Below are 22,151 nucleotides of genomic sequence, written 5' to 3' on the forward strand. Positions count from 1 at the left end.
ATTTTGTGGGGGGAGAAGGCCAACTGAATGAGGAGACGGGGAAGTTAGTGAGAGAAGCAGGAGTCACAGGAGATACACAGAATAAGGGAAGGAAGATAGCAAGCTCACCAAACAAGGTATTCTACAAATGCTACTAACCATGTAAAACAATCAGATAAAAACCACATGTAAGAGGATGGGTCTTTAAATCATGCAGCTGAGTTTCAATTCCAGCTCCGCCATTAACAGCCATACACCTTTGAGCAAATGACTTAACCATGTGAATTGTTTCCTCGGAATTTATAAAATGGAGAAAGTAATAGGACCTACCTCAAAGAACTGTTCTCAGGATCAGTAAGAATCCATTCTATAAGCTTAGCATCATCTGGCACAAAGTAAATGCTCAATTAACGTTAGCAGTTATTTCTTTTTAAAATGAGTACAGTAAATGCTTGTCGTATGAGTGTAATAGCACCAACTCAAAAGAACCACTTTCAAAGCAGAGGATATACTGGCACTTAAATTTTGGGCAAGACCTCTGCTAATGCATGGAATTAAGACTGCCACACTACAGCGCCTTGCAGCGGTAGCTACTTTATATTTTCAAAAAGGCAGAAAAAAAAAAAAAGAAAATGCTTATAAAAATCAATTTTGGGAAAAATTCATTTCGTCTCTTGAGGGCTGTGGACGACAGGCAGGGTCGTGCAGCGAGGGAAGCGACCGCAGCGCTGGTTCTAAGAGAATCTCGGGTACGGAGCCTGTTCGCGCACGCAGGGACAGGCAGCTCAAGTGACTAGCTCCCCATTCCTCGGCTCGTCCCTAGGGCAGTCGCGGACTAAGTGTGGCGGCATTGGCCTCACCTGGGGCCTTCGCTACGTCTTTATTGTCTCCAGAATGGTATCCGAGATGGGCGCCCCAGTCAACAGAGGAAAGTAGCCATCCCAGCTGCGCGAGTTGTAACCACCCCCGCGCGGCGCACAGAGCACCCAGCAAGAGGCTCGGACCGTCCGCAGGCGGGCCGCCCACTAACTCCTCCGCCCATTGGTCGCTGGGCGTTCCAAGACCCGCCTCCCAGATTTGAAAGGTACTTCCGGGAGCAGGTGAGAATCCCACAGCGCGAGCCCTCCGCGCTCCCGGGAGTCTTTACGGAGGCTCCGCCCACTCCCAGCGTTCAGTGCGGTGCCCTGGCCGCCATTGTTTGAATTTAAAAATGTAAACCTCGCGGTGCTGCTCACGGGTTGGGCAGGCCGAGCAACGCTTCCTCGCGGGTGGGGAGGCGGCCCACGTGAAGGTGCGAGGGAGGAGGTTGGGTGCGTGCGCCCAAACCAGGTCTGAGGCGGGGAAGCGGTTCCGGCAGTGAGAGGTGGCACCTTCCGACCGGGCTTGTGAAGCCACTGTTACTCTGGACCTGGGCTGCGGAGCGGTGGGGCGCTTGAGGCAGCTCGAGCATGTGGAAGTGTTGAGCCACACTACTGGGGTCAGGGTTTCAGTCTCGAACTCACCGCGTATTAGCTGAGACGCAAGGCAAGTATTACATCTCTCTGGGGCCTTAGCTTTCTCATCTGTTAAAGAGGGTAGTAGTAGTGTGTATCTCTTACAGGCGCTTGTGAAGATAATATGTAATCTTGTTTAGAAACAATGCGGGTTTATAGTAGGCACTAAGTGTTTGCAATCAATATTTTTATAATTGTTTCTGTTGTCATTGTGGCGCAGGCTGCTATTGTCAAGCCTAGACTCCTGAATCCCGTAGGAGAGCAGTTTGCTTGGCCCGTGACATGGACTCTTTCGGGGAGCCCTAATGTGGCCTTTGGTGTGTTTATTTCCTGGCTGCTGCTGGTGTCAAGGGCTTGCCCTTCTTGGGCTTGGCAGTGGCAAGCGGAAGGGTGTGTGTGTGTGGAGAGTGCAATGACTACTGTCATCTGCCCATTGAGGTTTTCCCCATCTCATGCCACTTTTCGCATCAGTGATTCCTGCTTGGCGCAACTCAGATATATTCTTTGCTGAAGGACTGGTTGACACAAGTTAATGCTGTAAACAATCCTTGCTTAAGGTGGTCAAATTCACGTTTATTTTTGTTTATAAAAGGTAGTATTTTTACTTAGAAGCAGCGTAGCAGTTTATATATTTTATTAGATGTCCAAGACCCAAGACTGCAAGCTGTAAAATAATACAAAGGCTTTATCAATTAGTTGTAAAGACTTTTTGAGGCTGTATTTTGTGGATGCCATTCAGAAACCTGACTCAGTAAAAGATCTGGTTATTTTTCACCAGTCTGCAACAATGGAACGTCGAGGGAAAGATGCAGTTTCTCAGTCGTAGAAACAACCCTCTGAAATGAGAAATGAGGTTTTGAACCCTGCTGTTGCTATAGATAATATTACTGAAAGAGTAGGAACATTTTCGGGGAGGACGGTATAGAGGATTTATTGCCATTTTATATAAGTCACTAGACGGAGATTTTATCACTCATCTCTGAATTTGTTGTAGAGGATACAGGTAATATAAGAGAAGGTCCTTGCCCTCAAGAAATTTCTAGTCAAGTTAGGGAGGCCACACATAAATAGAAGTTAACTAAAAGTACAGGAAGTGACTACATCTCAACAGTTCTGTAAGTGTTTAGAGGCAGAAGTAGCTCATTGAAACCGAACATAAGAACAAGTATAAACTACTATAACCTTACTTTTTTAAAGGAGGTGCAAATATTCATTTTAATTTAGTAATTTTATGTAAGATTTATCATAAAAAAAATTAATTGAGGTAAAAGAATGAAGCTCACCTTCCAGTTTCATCGGTATTTCCTTGAAATCTGAGTTATGAAATGTTAATGTCAGTACTTCAGTGTTTTGCAAACTATTCTTTCATGTTCTAGATCAGTGGTTATTTTTTTACTCTATCAGATACTCTTTTTCTTAATTTTCACTCATAAATTGCATGTTTGAAATATTCTGTCAAACTGCATTTAAGTAATTTTCCCATTTTCATTACATGGATTATGCAAAAAAAGAAATAAAGTTAAACTGGTTTAACTGTCGTTTACTGGGTTTTGTTGAAGTAAATGTATAATTTCCTTAGTCTTGCAATTTAGATAAAAAGAAAAAAACCCCACAACTCTGTTGTATTTGAGTTTGGAGGTTTCAGGGCTGATCAAGGAAAAAGACAGGACCACAGGTGGCAGTAGCACCCAAGGAACTTAATAGGGGTGGCATTTGACAGGATTGCACGTGGAAGTCCCCCAAAGACTGAGACCTTCCGGAGGCTAGAGAGAAGGGCTACCAAGTAGAGGGGGAAGAGAGGGAGAGAAGGGAGAATCAGAGAGGGGCCTTAGATATGGAAGTGATGTTGCTCAGCAGCACAGCTGCAAGTCCTTGGGTCAGAGGACTCCAGAGGGCAGCAGTGACTTGGGTTCTCTATAGCCCTGGGTGTCATCTGTGGCTAGCTGGTGTTGGGCACAGTCTCATGGGATGTGCAAACCATTTAGGCTCTAAATGGCTAAAAATAAGCTTATTTGGGCTATATTCAAAGCAAATGGATATGTAAACATTTGATTTTTGGTTCTTAAGTGGGTTTTTGAACTGATGTTCCTGGCCTGTGAAGAAGAAAGCAGGGGCTGTCTTTGGCTCATTGATATAACACCTGTGATTACCCATTGCTGCTTTCCTGAACCTAGTTTGGGAGTCACTGTTCTGGATCTTTCATAACATTGTCAAAGAGTGTGGCAGCAAGTTCTCTTTCTTTCTGGTATTCTCAGTAAATAATTTGAGTGTTAATATTTTTTCAGTTAATATTGCTCCTAAGTTTACCTTTTTGACTTCATGTTTAATTTAGTTTTAATAGTTTGATGTGTTAATCCATATTCACTTGAGTTGTTAAGACCTACGATGTGTCATGTTTTGAATATGTTGACATGTATTGCTTCACTTCTCATTTGCATTATTTGAAAGAATTTAGTTGAAAGTAATTATACAAATAACTGAGTTTAACTCCTAAATGCTAAAACATTACAAAGTCTATAAGTAACATTCTTCAGAAGACATTAAATAACAAATAACACAAGGGTATAATTATTCAGCCCTTACTATTTGATTTCTGAAAGGGTTTCAGGCAGAGATGGAATGTTTTGTACACTCTTTATGAATTATCTTAACAAAATCTCTTTGGATGAATCTACACATAGGATGGATCATGAATAAAAGTGGTAGTTGTTTCCAACATTATTTGATTCAGAGTCTGTAAATAATTTGATCTTTTGTGTTTTTCATAGATCATCACGTTATACGTGAAGCAGTCTAAACATTTTCCTTCTCTGAAAGTCAAGTAATATAGGGGAAAGTAGTGGGCTGGACTCAAGACTTTTTTAAACGGTGGATGTGCTGATTTGTTAAGATTGTCTAAAGAAATTGCTGTTATTCTTGCAGAATGGAATCTCATTTCAATCAAGAGGGAGTGCCTAGACTGTCATATGTTTTTAGTGCTGACCCAGTTGCCAGACCTTCAGAAATAAATTTTGATGGCATAAAGCTTGACCTCTCTCAGGAATTTTCTTTAGTTGCTTCAAGCGGGAAGGTAAGTACAAAAATGGTATGTTGACTATCATGATTGAGTGGAAATGTGAGTGGCACACACACACCTGCAGATAGGTACAACTAGAGCTTTCCAAACTTTGTGGATTCAAGGCAACCTTCTATCAGTAGTATTTTCATGGCATCTTAAATACATAATAGCTCCTTTTTAAGCACTAGGTCCAAACAACTTAGTAACTTTGCCCTCTTAATAGCCATTTGAATTAACTTAAATGAAAAAATAATTTTTAATGTAACTCATCCTTTTCTATGGTTGTTACTAATGGGATATGTGTGCCTTTTGGACAACTCACAACTTTTCAAGCTTTGGAATCAGATTACCCTCTTTTCCTTTTCCTCATTGCTTTGAGGTAGTATTTGCTGTGTATCACAGCAACCACTAAAAAATCCAGCTTCATGAAGATAACATGTCAAAAGAAATAGTGTAATATGATGTTGAAACTATGAGCTTATAGTTCATGGTGTTCATCATATGTCAATTACTGCTGTGATTCCCTCAAAAATTGTAAAATAACCCACTCTGTACCTAGGGAATTGCAGGCTTTTGTTTTATAATCATACAAATGTTTAAAAATTAAAATAACCCAGTAGTGTTTATTTAAGAAGTTAAAGTCATCACTCTACCTTCTGCCACTATAATGTTTGCTGTGTGGCTTTATAGACTTTTTCTTATTCTTTTATTTTTCAATCCATTTATATTCTATTTTACATTTTATGTTATTAATTTTGATGCTTTAGAAAGGTGGACTAATGCATTTTATAAAGAATGATGGAAGGGGAAAGGGGAATACAGGGAAATAGAAAAGAAGAATAATACTTAATACACATCATGTGCTGGGCTCTTCTACTTTAGCTCAATTAATCCTAAAGAAAGAAAAAGAAGTACTTCTTGGTATATAAGTGGAATCATACATTTTGTAGACTTTTGTGTCTGCATTCTTTAACACAAGGGTGGGTAAATAATGGTCTGTTTTTTGAATTGCTCATAAACTAAGAATGGTTTTTACCTTTTTAAATGGTTGAAGTAAAATCAGAAGAATAATGTTTCATGACTTGTGAAAATTAATGAAATTCAGACTTAACTATCCATAAATAATGTTTTTTTGCTTCATAGCCATATTCATGGGTTTACTTATTTTCTAGGTCTCCTTTTGCATGGCGGAATTGTAGTTGTGGCAGACTATAGGGCCCTTGGAGCCTCAAATATTATCTAGCTCTTTACAGAGGAAATTTCCTGACCTCTGACTTAGCATGATATTTTTGAGATTCATCATGGGTCATGAATCAGTAATTTGCTACTTTTTATCACTAAGTGGTAGTCCATTGTGCAGTTATGCCACAATTCCATTTACTATTTGATGGTTATTTGGGTAATTTCCATTTTTGGACCATTACAAATAATGCTGCTGTGAACATTTGTGTGCAAGACTTTCTGTGAATTTGTTCTTTCATTTCTCTTGGTTAAATACTTAGGAATAGAAATGTGGGTTGAATGGTAAGTGCAAATTTAACTTCATTACAAGCTGCTAAATTGTTTTCCAAACTGGCTGTATCAGCACCAGAAATGTATGCATGTTCCAGTTCCTCTGCCTCTTTGCCAGCATTTGGTGCTGTTGTGTGTGTAGTAGTACCTTATTGTGGTTCTAGTCTGCATTTGCCTAGTGAGCATTTTTTCAAGTATTTCTTGGCCATTCCTATCCTTCTTACATAAAATGTCTCCTCAAATCGTTTCCTCATTTAAAAAAATAGGTTTTTCTAAATGGTTTGTGATATATCTTTATGAATTGTGGCTATATAACCATTATTAGATTCATGATATCTTGATTAGCAGAGGTTTTAATTTTAAAGAAGTCCAGTTTAATTTTTTTTTCTTTTATGATGCTGCTCTTCTGTGTTCTCTTTAAGAAATCTTTGCCCACAGTTGTAAAGCTTTTTGGTACATGTTCTTCTAGAAGTGGTTATAGCTTTTAATGGTTATATTTGTTGTCCATCTTGAATTAGTTTTTGTGTGTAGTTGATGTAGGGTTCATTGATTTTTTTTTAACCTCAATTTATCTAGTTATTTCAGCATTTTGTGTTGAAAAGACTTTCTTTTCCTCATTAAATTGTTTTAGTGCTTGTACTTACAGTCAGGTGATTGGTGTATCTATGTGTGGATCTATTACTGGATTATTCTCTTCCATTGACCCATTTGTCTATCCTTATGCCTATACTTCACTCTCTGTTTCAGGAGCTTTATAATTCTTGAAATCAGGTAGTGTGAATTCTACAACTTTGCTTTTCTTTTTTAGGGATATTTTCTGAGGAAGTGTATTTAGATGCTTTGTATATTCATAAATTTTAGAATTGATTTACCAGTTTCTACAAAACAGTCTATTGGGATTTTTGACTAGGATTGCATTGAATCTATAAATCAACTTGGAGAGATTTGACATTTTAATAATACTATTTTAATCCATAAACATAGTATGTTTCTCCATATATTTAGGTCTTTAAATTCTTAGCCATGTTTTATACATCCTTTCACATCTTTTGTTAAATGTATTTGTATATATTTCATGGTATTTTAAGCTGTTGTAAATTACATTTTTAACAGCTTTATTGCAATATAATTAAGATGTAAAGATACAATAAAAAGTGTCATTTGACAAGTTTTGACATATGCATGTACTCCTGAGACCATCACTAGAATCAAGATAGTGGATATCTCCATCATTCTTAAAAGATTCCCTGTATGTTCTTGTAATCCCTCCCTCCCATCATACCTCCAAGTAAACCACTGTTCAACATTCTGTCAGTATACATTAGTTTTGTACTTTCTAGAATTTTTCTAGAAATGGAAACATAAAGTATGTGTTCTCATTTTTTGGTGGGAAGACCTGGTTTTCATTTACTCAGCATGCTTATTTTGAGTTTCCTCCATGTTGTGTCTATCAGTAGGTCATTCCTTTTTGTCCATTGTATGGATATGAAGTGATTTGTTCACAGTTGATGGACATTTATATTTACAGCTTTTGGCTATTAAAAACAAAGCTCCTAAGAACATTTATATACAAATCTTGGTATGGACATGTATTTCCTTTTTTTTCCATGGGTAAATATCTAGGGATGGAATGGCTGGATCATTCTTGAGAAATTACTTAACTTTTCCAAAGTGATAATACCATTTTATACTCCAGCAGCAGTGTATGGAAGTTATAGTTTTCCACATCCTCACCAATATTTGGTATGTCAATCTTACTTATTTATTTTTAAATAGACTTTATTTTTTAGAGAGATTTTATATTCACAGCAAAATTGAGCAGAAGGTACACACAGATTTCTCTTACAACCTCTGCTCTCACACATGCATAGCCTCCCCTGTTATCAACATTCTCTACCAGAGTGGTACATTTGTTAACAATTGATGAACCTATGTTAATATATCATTATCACCCAAAAGTCCAAAATTTATATTAAGGTTCACTCTTGATGTACATTCTGTGGTTTTGGACAAAGGCATGGGGATAGGTATCTGCCATTATGGTATCATACAGAGCATTTTCACTGCCCTAAAAATCCACTGTGTTCCACCTATTCATTCCCTTTCCCATCTCTACCAAACAGTGATCTTTTAACAGCCTCAATAGTTTTGCCTTTTGATTATCATATAGTTGGAATCATAATATGCAGACTTTTCAGATCGGCTTCTTTCACTGTAATATTCACTTAACTTTCCTCCATGTCTTGACATGGCTTGATAGCTCATTTCTTTTTAGCACTGAATAATATTCCTTTTTATGGGCGTACTGCAGTTTATTTATCCATTCACTTACTGCAGGACATCTTGATTGCTTCCAAGTTTTGGCAGTTAGGAATAAAACTGCATTAAACATCTATGTGCAGGATTTTGTGTGGACAGAAGTTTTCAGTTACTTTGGGTAAATAACAAGGAGCATGATTGCTGGATCATATGGCAAGGTTATGTTTAGTTTTGTAAGAAACTGCTAAACTGTCTTCCGAAATGTCTGTGTACCATTTTACATTCTCACCACCAATGAATGAGATTTTCTATTGCTCTATATCCTCATCAGCATTTAGTATTTTTGTCAGTGTTTCAGATTTTCGCCATTCTAACAGGTATGTAGTGCTGTGTTGTTGTTTTAATTTGAATGTCCCTGATGACATAATAATTTGGGGCATTTTTTCGTATCCTTGTTTGCCATCTGAATATCTTAATTGGTGAGGAGGTGCCTCTTAAGGTCTTTGGTCCTTTTTTTTAAATAAGGTTTTTATGTTCTTGTTGAGTTTTAAGAGTTCTTTGTGTATTTTGGATAATAGTCTTTTATTTGATATGTTTTTTACACAGAAATTCAGTTTCTCATGTCAAAATTGTTTAGAAGTATTCTCTGCCTGTTTTCTTAAAGAGTTTATCTATGATTGTATCCTTGTATGGTTATTGTATGATTATATCCTTAAATGAGAGAATTTGCCAATGAGTTAGCAGGGGATGGAGGATTTTTTTTGGTGGGTTTATTTTGAATGTAAATTGAATTTCTTTGATAATAGGGCTATTCAAATTTTCTAGTTTTAGTGTTTTTTGTAGTGTGTTTTTCAATAATTGTTTCCTTTTTGCTATTAAAAATTATTTTAACATTTCTTTAAAATTATTTTTTGAAAAATTGAGCTAGGCTCATTTCTTCCCCAAAGGAAGAGGTAAAGAGAATGCTATATAGCAAAAAAATCCTAATGCATTATGGAATGGAGCATTTGGGTTAGTAGACTATTCTGATTACTTTACTTGTGATTTTTTTCTAGAGTTCTATGTTCTAGTGACATAGAACTTGTTATATGTATTTAGTTATAAAGGTTAAGATTTTATTGAAAAAAGCTTTTGTAAACTTCAGCTATAAATATAGAAGATAGAGGAAATGGAATCATGTGGTATGTTATTTTTGACATTTGTTTTTCTTCAAACATACAAAATGGTTAAAAACAGAAGAATCACTTTGCTTAGAGGGTCTGTATAATTTCAATTGGTAACAATCAGCCATTTAAAAAAATCAATCTGTGAAAAGCTGTATTTTTAATTTCTTAAATACAACTATTTTGTTATCTTTTTTAAAAGGTAAATGGTTTGGAATCCAAAGATTATCTGCAGGTTTGTCTTCGAGTAAGACCATTCACACAGTCAGAAAAAGAACATGAGTCTGAGGTTCGTGTTGAATTTAATTGGGTTTTAGTATTTTACTTTCATTAAATGGGCAGAATACCATTGTTTTTATTTATTGTGGATTTACATATGTAAATATATGTGTTCTAGGGCTGTGTGTATATTCTGGATTCACAAACAATTCTGCTTAAAGATCCTCAAAGCATCTTTGGTCAGTTAAGTGAAAAAGGCTCTGGGCAGACTGCACAGAAATTCAGTTTTTCCAAGGTAAGTACCTATGTGAAACTAGAGATTTTCGTTTTAAGAAAAGGGGGCTTGGCACAGGCTAAACCGCTACATAATTGTATTTAATGAACTATGTACAATACTATGCTTATAGAACTTATATCTTAGGTGCTGTTTTTTTTTTTCTCTCAGTGATTTCACAATTGAAAGTGAATAAAATTACTGTACAGTTCTTATAATTCTTTTTTTTTTTAAATGTTCTTTTCAGAATTTACATTAAAACTTGATTAACTGGGTCTCATTTTTATCTTGAAAACTTACTGGCAGTAGTTTTCATAGCCGATCATTTAAATGTATTTGTGGCAGTTGGGGATATGGCAACTTTTAAAAATAAATCTTATAAAACAAAACTTTTTAATTTTTAAAACATGAAATAGAGGTTAAAACTCATTGTGAATTTTCTAAGAAGACTTGTTTTTAAAAAATGCTTATTTAGGTTTTTGGCCCAGAAATTACACAGAAGGAGTTCTTCCAGGGTTGCATTCTGCAGCCAGTAAAAGACCTCTTGAAAGGACAAAGTCGGCTGATTTTCACTTATGGACTAACCAATTCAGGAAAAACATACACATTTCAAGGTATGTTGTTTTTGGGAAAGAAATAAGCACTAATATTTGCTCATTTTCATAATACCTTCATGTAGTTATGCTTTCATTACCTAGTACATTTGATTCGTTTTTAATAGTAAGAATAGCACATTGAATGTGCCTTGTTGATGGCTTTTGATTCTGATTGATTTAATTCATTTGTGAAACTAATTTGCTTGTATGGTAGAGAATTAGATAATAAAAATTCAGGAAAAGGATTGATGTGACATAGTGAATTAAGCCTGGATAACCAGGTAAACACTTTATATTTCATTTTACTTTTATACTTTGTGATTATGGGTGATTGCAATCTTATGGCTTGATCTGAATGTAAAATTTCAAGTTTGGCATCAGAATAATAGTTGATAAAATGTGGGTTATACAATGAAGACCACAGTCATGGAAAACTGAGTAATTCTTCAACTTCTCTTACTTTTGTCTCAGCTGTTTACTGTTGCCTGTTGGTGGCATAAGAGGAGTCTTGGTAGGCCAGGAATGTTTCTGCTTTCCTAATACTCTGAGAGAGTATAAAACAAAAATTCTTTTCACAGGTACCGAAGAAAATATAGGCATTCTGCCTCGAACTTTGAATGTATTATTTAATAGTCTTCAGGAAAGACTATATACGAAGATGAACCTTAAACCGCATAGATCCAGAGAATACTTAAGGTTATCACCAGGCGAAGAGAAAGGAGAAGTTGCTAGCAAAAGTGCATTGCTTCGGCAGATTAAAGAGGTGTGGAAGTATTTTAGTATGTAAAATTTATACAAGTAATGACCTTTTATAAGCTCTTTAGTTTGTTTCAGCCTAAATTGGGATGTTTTGTGGTGATCGTTGTAGTTCTTTTTGAGAAAAATATTTAAAGTTTGTTTGAAGACATCTCTTCTTATTTTATATTGAACAAATAGCAGAACTGCCTAAACAATGCAAATGTAAATGGTTCTGAAATCTTTTTTGGTTATTGTAGAAATAACATTGTGCTTTCTATATAATGGTTAAAGATTTTTTTTTAATTGTAAAAGTAGTATGTAGACAAAAAATTTAAAACATGGGAATGTGAAAAATTGTAATTCCATTTCCAAAGAGAAACCACCATTAACAGATTGGGAAGTATACTTTTTGATCTTTTTTTTCTCTATATAAAATCTATGTATGGAGCTTTCTAAATAGGTCTGCATACACATATAAGCAGTCATATGTGTATCTGCATGTATTTCATATCTTTGTATGTAGGATATAGTCTTTTAAAAACAAAAATGAGATTTTACTGTACATACATTCTGTAACTTGCTCTTTTATTTAATACATATTAAGTCTCTTACTACCTTAATTCATGTGTGTTTTATCTGTTGATTATGTATTTACATATTTTTCTTTTTTTAAATTATTTTTTCATGAAACAAATTTTTATGAAGTTATACTTGTCTATTTATTCCTCCTGTTGCTTCTAGATTTTGTACTTTCAGACATTTATCCTATTAAAGATTGTTAAAACTATTAACACTTTTTATAGATATTTTCCAAATATTGATGATATTTTGTTTTTTTTAAGACCTTTAGAAATCAGGTTTCCACATAATAAAAAGTTACTCAGTGTAGTTGAAAGTTCAGATTCCATGATTATGGTCTCTGGAAGTAAAATAGTATTTTAACAAAAATTACAGAGATTAATGGATAATTGCATAGATAATTCTTAGAGGAAAGAATTAATACTGATTAATAATGAAAAGGTTTCTCAAGGTGTCCAGTTAAAATGTTATTTTGCCTATGAAATTATTCAAAAATTTCAAAAATGAGATATACACTTTCATACATTGTAAAATGTGTTTCTAGAAAGCAATTTGACAATACTGTATTAAGAGTGAGAACTGAGTTTCCTATCTTTCTACCTACCAGTACAGATTTAGGTATATATACTAAGGAAATAATTAGAATGCAGAAGAAGAGATAATATATTAAGGTGTTTATTGTAGGATTTTTTATATTAGTGTTATTTTTACTGACAAAACTTTGTAAATCTACATGTTCAAGAATAAGAGAATAATTCACTTCACATCTGTTCAGTTGTGCAGCCACCAAGTGTTTACAAATAATTTTTAATTATAGAAAGATAAAGCTTATAATGTAGTAAGTGTGGGGAAAGAGTAGAAGGGAATATATTGAAATACTGTTATTAATTGCCTCTAAGTGGCATGGATTATATGTGATGATAGTCTTTTCAATATTCTTCTGTAGTTCCCTAAATTTTCTATTATGAGAATTATTATATAATGAGGAAAAAATTAAAGAAGTTATTGAATTGAGTAGATGAAAAGTTGTGGTTTGGTGACTTATATAGATGGGTAATTTATATATATATATATATATATATACACACACACACACACACAAGGTAATAAATCTTAAGAATGATTTTTAACTTAAAAAAAATCCTTCTTTTTTAGGTTGTTACTCATCATGATAGTTATGATACTCTTTATGGTAAGTTTTCCTTTCTTGCCTTTTAAATGTTGATTGCATGAGATATATTGAAAAGCTTTTAATTTTTGAATCCTAGTTATTTAATTTCTTTAATGACTTAGTATTGTTTGGAAAATGGCACATAACTATATGAAATGTCAGTCACTCTAAAGTTTTATTTGGATTTAATAACACAGGTATCCCTTTGACTGTTTATAACTTTCATGCTGAATTCAAGAGAGATTCTGATTTTTCTTTGTCCTTTACATTTAATTTCAATTTGATTCATTAGTATATTTTCAGAAAGAAAAAAGATAAGAGCCATACTTTGATTAATGCAAATAGTATTTACATTGCTTTGGTCCAAAAAGTGTTTAAAGGACTGGTTAGAATATTAAGGATACTTACTTTGTTTTTCAAGTCCAAGGAGTCTTGACCTGTCCTGGTGTCTCATTTTTAGTCAGTTGCTTAATTTTATAATTATCCTTTTTTATTTCTTGCAGGAAGTTTAACAAGCTCTTTGAATAACCCAGAGTTTGAAGAATCCATGAAAGATTGTGAACAAGCTAGTTTGAATATGGTTAATAATATAAAATTTTCTGTGTGGGTTTCTTTTTTTGAGATTTACAATGAGTGCATATATGACTTGTTTGTTCCTGTATCATCTAAATTCCAAAAGAGAAAGATGCTACGCCTTTCCCAAGATGTAAAGGGCTATTCTTTTATAAAAGGTATACTACTGAGTATTTTTTATTATATTGCTCTGAAGTTTCTTTCTAAGTTTTATTGTAACTATTGGAGAGTGAGCTAGTAATTGAAAACTTTTATGCTAATTATTAACATCAAGATAATAAGAGAAATTTGTGCTTTGGAAGTATGTTTTGGTATGTTAATTAAACCTGAATATAGAGGGGTCTATTATAGTATTGAGTTTGTTTGAGTATCATTTGTTAGATTTTGGGGGACAGGGAAAGCTCTGTATGTTGATACATCATTCTCCTGCATTTTAACAGTGTCCACTGAGATATTTAAAACAGATTTTTGGAGCTATGGGAATGTTTTTTTTCCCCATGGTGGTGTTTTTTCATCCATTTTACACCCTATTCACAGAAATACATACATGTTAGTAACATCATGACCTGGTGCCTGCATATGTATGTATGTTTGTGCATATATATTTACAATTCGACAGTTTAATTTTACTCTCCCTACTACAAAGGATGCACTTTGATGTTTTCTATAGTCTATTCATTTTTATAAAATGATGAATATGACTCAATTTTATTTTATGATTCAGTAATGAATTGCAATGTCTTAGAGCTAGGTAATTTTAGGCTTAATTTGTATTGTGTTTTGTCTCCCCCCAATCCCCACATGTCTAATTCTAAGGAATCTTACTATTTTTAATTTTCCCTTTGGCTGACTGTTGAAGAACATTTACTTTGTGTGTTTGTTTAACTTAAATACTGGAAAATCATAATTTCCTCTTTTGTGTACTTCTTTTTTAGTGGAACATGGAATAATTGAGTTGACTCCACCTAGGGCATGTTACTGAAAGAAAAATTTTGTTATATGTCTTCAGGAAAAGAGATTACAAATATTCAAAAACTTACATTGTACAACAAATGCTGTGTGTTTAAAAATTGATATGTGTCCTCTTTATTTTTAAAGATCTACAATGGATTCATGTATCTGATTCCAAAGAAGCATATAGACTTTTAAAACTAGGAATAAAGCACCAGAGTGTTGCCTTCACGAAACTGAACAATGCTTCTAGCAGAAGGTAAGCTCTGTGGCCTAAGCTGGAAGCACCTAGGGTATTCTATGTTAATTTAAATACAACTATTCTAAGATTAAAGTGGACAGTAGGTTCTCTGATAGGTTAAGTGAATTCACAGACATAGAAATATTCTGTAAACTGAAGAGCACTAAGCACATAAGATTATCAGGACTATTTCTTGTTCTAACATAAGATTTACTAGTTTTGCACAGTCTCTGAGATATGTTTACTCTTTATGTGGATATCTAAGCTTGGTATTTTAAGAGTTGCCTACAATGATGGACGACGTTTCTCTGTGTCTTTCTCACCCGATGAACACAGACACTATATGCATACTGAGTGAGGCTAAAAAATCAAGGGGTTAAGGGAAGATATTTTTCATGTAAGGGATTGGAGGATGAGAGCAAGAAGAAATACATTTAAGCAGTGAAATATTTAAAACAGATTTTTTTTTTTTAAGGGGGAAAGAGCCCTGTTTCCTATACTCAGTATGGCATGAGGATAATATATGATCCACATAAACCTATATTTAGGCCAGATGTTTTGCTTTAGTTATTTATTAAAAGATTACCTGTACATAACACCAATTAAAAAATAATATAATCTTTATTCAAAGAATTTTACCTGTAAATAATACCATTTTAACAAATAATGTGTTCTTTATAAGCAAATTGAAACTTTTTAATAAATGATTCCATTAATAGAAGTTGGAATGCTAAGAGGAGTTGACTTGAGGTATTTGGCATTTAGTGAAAGATACTGTAGTTGGTTTAAGGCAGTGAGGTAGGTAGATGATGTAGAACACTGGATTTAAGTATCTTGCAGCTAGTTGGAAAACGCATTGTTGGAACTATAACTAGTATTAGGATATAAGTAAGTGTTGATTTAGATGTTTGCTTACTATTTGGAATGCATAAATAAAATGATAACATTTGATTTTGTGTATTTCAGTCATAGCATATTCACTATTAGAATATTACAGATTGAAGAAGATTCTGAAATGCCTCGTGTAATTAGAGTCAGTGAGTAAGTTGAACATTCTTTAAGTTGTAATTAATTTTGAATTGTTTTGTTTTAAAGAACTTTTAAAGCCCCCCCTTTTTTTTTGGTTAATTCAGATTGTCTTTATGTGATCTTGCTGGTTCAGAACGAAGCATGAAGACACAAAACGAAGGTGAGAGGTTAAGAGAGACGGGGAACATCAACACTTCTTTATTGACTCTGGGAAAATGTATTAATGTTTTGAAGAACAGTGAAAAATCAAAGTAAGTGTTGCTAAAAGTGTTAATAGCATATTAAGATACTTGAACTTTCAACTTGGCTAGTTTTATTTAGAAAGTTCTTTTTTGTTCTTAACCTGCTCATTATGTAATGACTACATATGGATTACAATGAAAATACTTATAGGATTAAAAAAAAAAGTTAGTTGATACCAGTGACTCATTAAGTATAACACAGTATTTTCCACAGCAAATATATACCAGCAGACTTTAGATAATAAACTTCTTGTGATACTGCTTTAGCATTTAAAACCACTTTATTCCTACTAATGAATTGTGTTCTTTAGATGTGATAGATTTCTGCATTAATTAGCATTTTAGGCTGAGTAAATCATAAATCTGCCTTCATCTAATTAAGGTGTTTCATAACATGTTGTATAATTGCTCTGCATTAGAGAATGCAACCCAATTCAATGTGGTTTGCTTACTAACATTTTGCCTACTGGATTATTGTTAGTAGTAGTAATAGCATAGTAATTAAAGCAACATAAATAAATAGAAAATGAGAATTACAGGTGTAACTAATCACTAACCTAGAATTTAAGTCTGTGATTGTGAGATTAATTATTTCTTTGTAAAATTTATTAGTATCCTGACTTCATGAGATTTGTTTTAACTTAAAATTTTTAAAAATCTTTTTCCATAGGTTTCAACAGCATGTGCCTTTCCGGGAAAGTAAACTGACCCACTATTTTCAAAGTTTTTTTAATGGTAAAGGGAAAATATGTATGATTGTCAACATCAGCCAGTGTTGTTTTGCCTATGATGAAACACTCAGTGTGTTGAAGTTCTCAGCCATTGCACAAAAAGTAAATATATTGAAACTTATGCAGAATTTATTGAGCCTCTTATTAGAATATTAGTGATTTTTTTTGGAGTAGGTAATACATTTTGCACTTACAAATGTAGACCTAGGAAATAATTGAAAATTAAAAATGTAGATATTTGTCCAAGTAGGAGGACATGGGAAAAGATTGAAAGTTACCTCTGCTAGGATTAAAATGACACAGTAATGAGTGTTAATAGTGAATACCCATTATAAATTATGAGTATCCTTAATTAATTGTCTGCTCTGCCATTTGTCTGGTTCATCTAGTGGCATCTGTCTAGTTCATGGGGAAGACCCCTACTAGGAGTAGTACTAAGAATTTAGCCCAGTAAAGTAAATTTACTTGTACTATACATGTGTAATTAGCTTTTTTCTTATTGGAATGTTAATTTAAGGATGCTAGTTCCTTATTCTTTGTTGGTTTGTGTAGGTTTTTTTTTTTCACACAAATTGTCTTAAATTTACGAAACTGTTTTTTAGTGGACAGCTCTTGCCTTTTCTGCTTTAAAAGTCACATTGGATATTTTAACAGGTTTGTGTTCCAGATGCATTAAATTCCTCTCAAGAGAAATCATTTGGACCTGTCAGATCTTCTCAAGATGTATCACTAGACAATAGTTCAGATAATAAAATACTAAATGTAAAAAGGTCCATGATTTCATGGGAAAGTGGTCTAGAAGATCTGGTGGAAAATGAAGATTTGGTTGAGGATATAGAAAAAGCTGAAGAAAACCAAAATGTGGAAACTGAACCTACTGATGAAGATCTAGATAAAACATTAGAGGAAGATAAGGCTTTCATTAGCCATGAGGAGAAGAAAGTATGTATTAACAACTCATTTCTAAGCTTGACTTATTAGTATTCTGAAGTTAGGGTTAACAGTTTTTTTTTTTTGAGAGGGCATCTCTCATATTTATTGATCAAATGGTTGTTAACAACAATAAAATTCTGTATAGGGGACTCAATGCACATTCATTAATCAACCCCAAGCCTAACTCTCAACAGTCTCCAATCTTCTGAAGCATAACGAACAAATTCTTACATGGTGAACAAGTGCTTACATAGTGAATAAGTTCTTCCATGGTGAACAGTGCAAGGGCAGTCATATCACAGAAACTGTCGGTTTTGATCACGCATCATAAACTATAAACAATCAAGTCAGATATGATTATTCATTTGATTTTTATACTTCATTTATATGTGAATCCCACATTTCTCCCTTATTTTTTATTTTTATTTTTTTAAATAAAATGCTGAAGTGGTAGGTAGATGCAAGATAAAGGTAGAAAACATAATTTAGTTCTGTAAGAGGGCAAGTGTAGATGATCGGGTTAACAGTTCTTAAGGCTCTCTCACTTCCACCTTTCTTAACAGTACATGAAATCTTTTATATTTCAACTTTGTATTTTGAAAAATTTTAACATAGAGAAACTAGGACAATGAACACTCATTCACACTTCATCTGGATTTGCCTTGTTGACATTTTACCATATTTACTTTAATTCTTTTTCTGAGTATGTAAATACACATTTTTTTGCCTGTACCATTTGAAAACACAATGTAGACATAATGACACCTTATAACTGCTTCAGCTTATATTTAAAAAGAACAAGGACCTTTTCTTCAAGATCACAAGATGTTTTTCATACCTAAGCAATGTAACATTGATACAGTAATGCCATCTGTTATACTGTCTATGTTGAGGTTTTGCCAGTAGTCCCAGTCTGTCCTTTGTAGCCACTTTGTTTTTGATAGACAGCCAGAGTTAACACATTGATTTTGATTGTCATGTTTCTTTGGTTAGCTCTAATCTAGCTTAGATATTTTTGAAAAGTTGAAGCTAGTTGTAGAGAATAGCCTCAATCTGGATTTGTCTGATTATTTCCTCATAATTCAGTATTTTTTTTCTTCAGTGAGCTAACTTAAAAAAAAATTTATTAAAGTATCATTGATATACAATCTTATGATGGTTTCATATAAACAACACAGTTGTTTCAAATTCACCCTTATTATCAAGTCCTCATCCCCTCTATTGTGGTCACTGTCAGCATAGTAAGATGTGATGAGTCATTGTGTTTTCTGGGTTGTACTGCCCTCCCTTTGACCTACCTATATTGTGTTTGTGAATTACAGTGCCCCTTAATCCCTTTCTCCCTCCCCTCCCACCATCTCCATCCCCTCCCCTTTGGTAACCACTAGTCCCATCTCAGTGTCTTAATATCCACTGCTATTTTACCAGGTAGAGTAGTCTTTGTTGGAGACCCTTCTGTGTCATTACATTAAATATATCATGCTACTCCCTTCTGGCCTGTAAGGTTTCTGCTGAGAAGTCTGCTGATAGTCTGATGGGGTTTCCTTTATAAGTGATATTTTTTCCCTCTCAGGCTGCTTTCAGTACTTTCTCCTTGTCCTTGATCTTTGCCATTTTAATTATTGTATGTCTTGGTGCTGTCTTCCTAGGGTTCCCTGTGTTGGGAGATCTCCGCACTTCCATGACCTGAGTGACTATTGCTTTCCCCAGAGTGGGGAAGTTTTCAACAATTATTTCCTCAAAGAGACTTTCTATCCCTTTGTCTCTCTCTTCTGGTACCCCTGTAATACAAATATTGTTCCATTTGGATTGGCCACACAGTTCTTTCAATATTCTTTTATTTCTAGAGATTCTTCTTTCTCTCTGTTCCTCGGCTTCTTTGTTTTACTGGTCTCTAATTTCCATTTCATTCTTCTCTATATCATTTAATCTACTTTTAAATCCCTCCATTGTATGTTTCATTTCAGATAATGTATTTTTCAAAGTTTCTGTCTCTTTGTTGAAACCCTGCCTGAGATCTTGAATATTTTTCTGTAGCTCCGTGAGCATGTTTACGACTTTTATTTTGAAATCTATCAGGAAGATTGGTGATTTCAGTTTCACTGAGTCCTCTTTCTAGCGTTTTTACTTGTAATTTTGTTTGGACCAAATTCCTTCGCTACTTCATTTTTTTTAGTGTTTCCTATGGAATAATAGCCTTGTGTAGGCGGCGACCTCTAGTGCACAGAAGCTCAATTCCCTGTGCGGGAGCCCCAGCTACTGAAGAGCAATGGTTGTGGTGCCTTTCTGCATTGCTTGTAGTAAGCTTTTTGGGGCATCAGCTGATTGAGCGTGCGGGGGGAATACTCTGGAGCTGCCGTGTGCCTGTAGCAGTGGTGGGGGTCACAGGCGAGTGAACCAGTGCCTGCTGGAAGGAAAGAGCTTGGCAGGGAGGGTTTCCTGCCATTGCAGCTGTAACGCCTGCCTCCACTGCTAGGTCAAGTGGGCTGTGCACGCAGGGAGGAGGCACTGTGCTATGCTCCTGTAGCTGCCATGGGTGGGGCCACCCTTCAGCAGGCCTGGTGTGATGGCAGGGGTGGCAGGTGAGTGGGACTGGCGCCTACTGGGAAGAAGGAGCAGTAGGCTTCATACTATAGCTGGGGGACTCGGTGCTGCATTGCCAGCTGGGGATGGAGCGTCTGAAGCCGGTGAGAGTTCCCAACCTGCTGGGGTGAGCATGCTGGGAAGGTTTTGTCTGCCTGCCCTTTGTCCTGAGCAGAGAGCTCTATGTAATCTTTCCCCCTTTAATACTCCTCTTGCTGCTGGGAAGTCCTTCAAATTGCCCACCTTTCTTTTGTCCCAGGGGGCCGGTAGTGCATACCTGTTTTCCACAAGTGGCTAGAATCTCAGCCTCTCCAAGTGTTCTGCCCATCTTTGCTTTCCAGCCTCACCAATCTCCAGAGCACCATGTAATGTGGGTTTGTGCTCGCAGAGCAGATCATCAGGGCCAGGTGTTTAGGGGCCCTTGGCTTCTATTCCCTCCCTGGTCCACTCCTCTTTCTGTCAACCTGTGGACTGGGGTGTGGAAAGGGCTTGGGTCCTGTTGGATTGCGGCTTTGCCAATTTACCCTTTTCTGTGAGGTCTTCTCTTTCCCAGATTTAGGTGGACTGTCTGTAATCTTCAGGTCTCTTTTTCAGGATTAGTTGTATTTGCTGTATTTTTGTGTTTTATGTGATTTTGGGAGGAGGTTTCTGCCTTGCTTCTCACAGTGCCATCTTTTTCCATGCCAGTTCCCAGTGAGCTCCCTCATAATTCAGGTTCAACACTTTAAGCAAGCCCATTAGGTAAATTTGTGAATTTCCCATTGTATCACCTCAGGAAACATGATGTCTGATTTCTCCATTCTTGGTGTATTAAAAGTTTCTACTCACTGGTTAAGGTGTTGTGTTTTCAGATCTCTCTTTGTTGTAAAGCATATCATCTGTGGGATGATATTTTGAGACCATGTGAATATTTATTCCACAGTATCCTTTCACCCAGTGATTTTAGCATACTCTACCAGACTTTTACTTTGCAGTGTTAAGTACAAGTGTTCAAAATATCTACCTAGTACCAATTATTTTATTTCTTCAAAGATAGGAATTGCTTGTTCATCTTATAAAATTTATGGTAAATTAGTAAGATCAACAGTGGTTCTTTTAGCCCGTGTCCAAATACATTTCACACATATATTTAAGTTGTATTTATCCTGAAATTTAGATCATGCCTGCATTAACTGGCCATGAGGGGATCCTCATGGAGCCTTCTTACTGATGTTCTAGGAACACTAGTAACCCTGTGCTCACAGACGGTGCTGTATATCATATTATTTTTTTGATAAAAAGTGATAAAAGTGATAAAAGTCTAAACAGATTGATGATGTATTGGGTTAAATACTCTAATTTTAGTAATTTACTTAAGTGTCTCTGAAAGTCATCATTATACCTGTATTGTTAGGAAATAAGAATGAAGGCTTCATATGCTACTAGTCCCAGTTTATTTGGTTTCTGTGTGATTGGACCTTGTTTACCTTGGGTCTCTAATATAGTACTTCCCTCAGTAACAGATGGGGCCATTAATCATCTTATTTTGTTTTGTACTGGTCTTCTTAAAGCTGAAGTTTATATATAATGTCAAACTTGAAATGTTAGTAAAGTTCCTGAATTTGCTAGGGAAAAATAATGCTGCCATTTGTAATGGATTGCATGTATAAATGTGTATCTTCTTATAATATTGACTAGGTATTTAAAAAATTTCATCAATGTTTTTTCTAATATTTGACTTTTAAAAACAAAAATGATAAGCTTTGCATACTTTATTTTAGCATTTTAATTGGAGAATAAGGAGTATTAAAAATCATTATGAAATAAAATTTCATATTTATACTTAAA

General features: G+C 34.9%; 1 protein-coding gene across 2 annotated transcripts in view; it reads left to right on the plus strand.

Moving 5' to 3' along the window:
• The first annotated feature begins 1,166 nt into the window (after window positions 1-1,166).
• KIF20B (kinesin family member 20B) overlaps window positions 1,167-22,151 on the plus strand; it is a 102,926-nt gene continuing 81,941 nt past the window's right edge. For both annotated transcript variants that reach the window (XM_036928789.2, XM_036928790.2), the window contains exons 1-13: window positions 1,167-1,503; window positions 4,395-4,542; window positions 9,667-9,753; window positions 9,862-9,978; window positions 10,433-10,571; window positions 11,132-11,316; window positions 13,026-13,062; window positions 13,545-13,772; window positions 14,713-14,824; window positions 15,773-15,847; window positions 15,940-16,086; window positions 16,748-16,910; window positions 17,463-17,750. In XM_036928789.2, coding sequence (XP_036784684.2) covers window positions 4,396-4,542; window positions 9,667-9,753; window positions 9,862-9,978; window positions 10,433-10,571; window positions 11,132-11,316; window positions 13,026-13,062; window positions 13,545-13,772; window positions 14,713-14,824; window positions 15,773-15,847; window positions 15,940-16,086; window positions 16,748-16,910; window positions 17,463-17,750 — 1,725 coding nt within the window. In that variant the 5' untranslated portion in view covers window positions 1,167-1,503; window position 4,395. The remainder of the gene's footprint in view (window positions 1,504-4,394; window positions 4,543-9,666; window positions 9,754-9,861; window positions 9,979-10,432; window positions 10,572-11,131; window positions 11,317-13,025; window positions 13,063-13,544; window positions 13,773-14,712; window positions 14,825-15,772; window positions 15,848-15,939; window positions 16,087-16,747; window positions 16,911-17,462; window positions 17,751-22,151) is intronic.

This window comes from Manis pentadactyla, chromosome 8, assembly GCF_030020395.1.
Source record: "Manis pentadactyla isolate mManPen7 chromosome 8, mManPen7.hap1, whole genome shotgun sequence".
In the NCBI taxonomy this organism is placed as follows: domain Eukaryota; kingdom Metazoa; phylum Chordata; class Mammalia; order Pholidota; family Manidae; genus Manis; species Manis pentadactyla.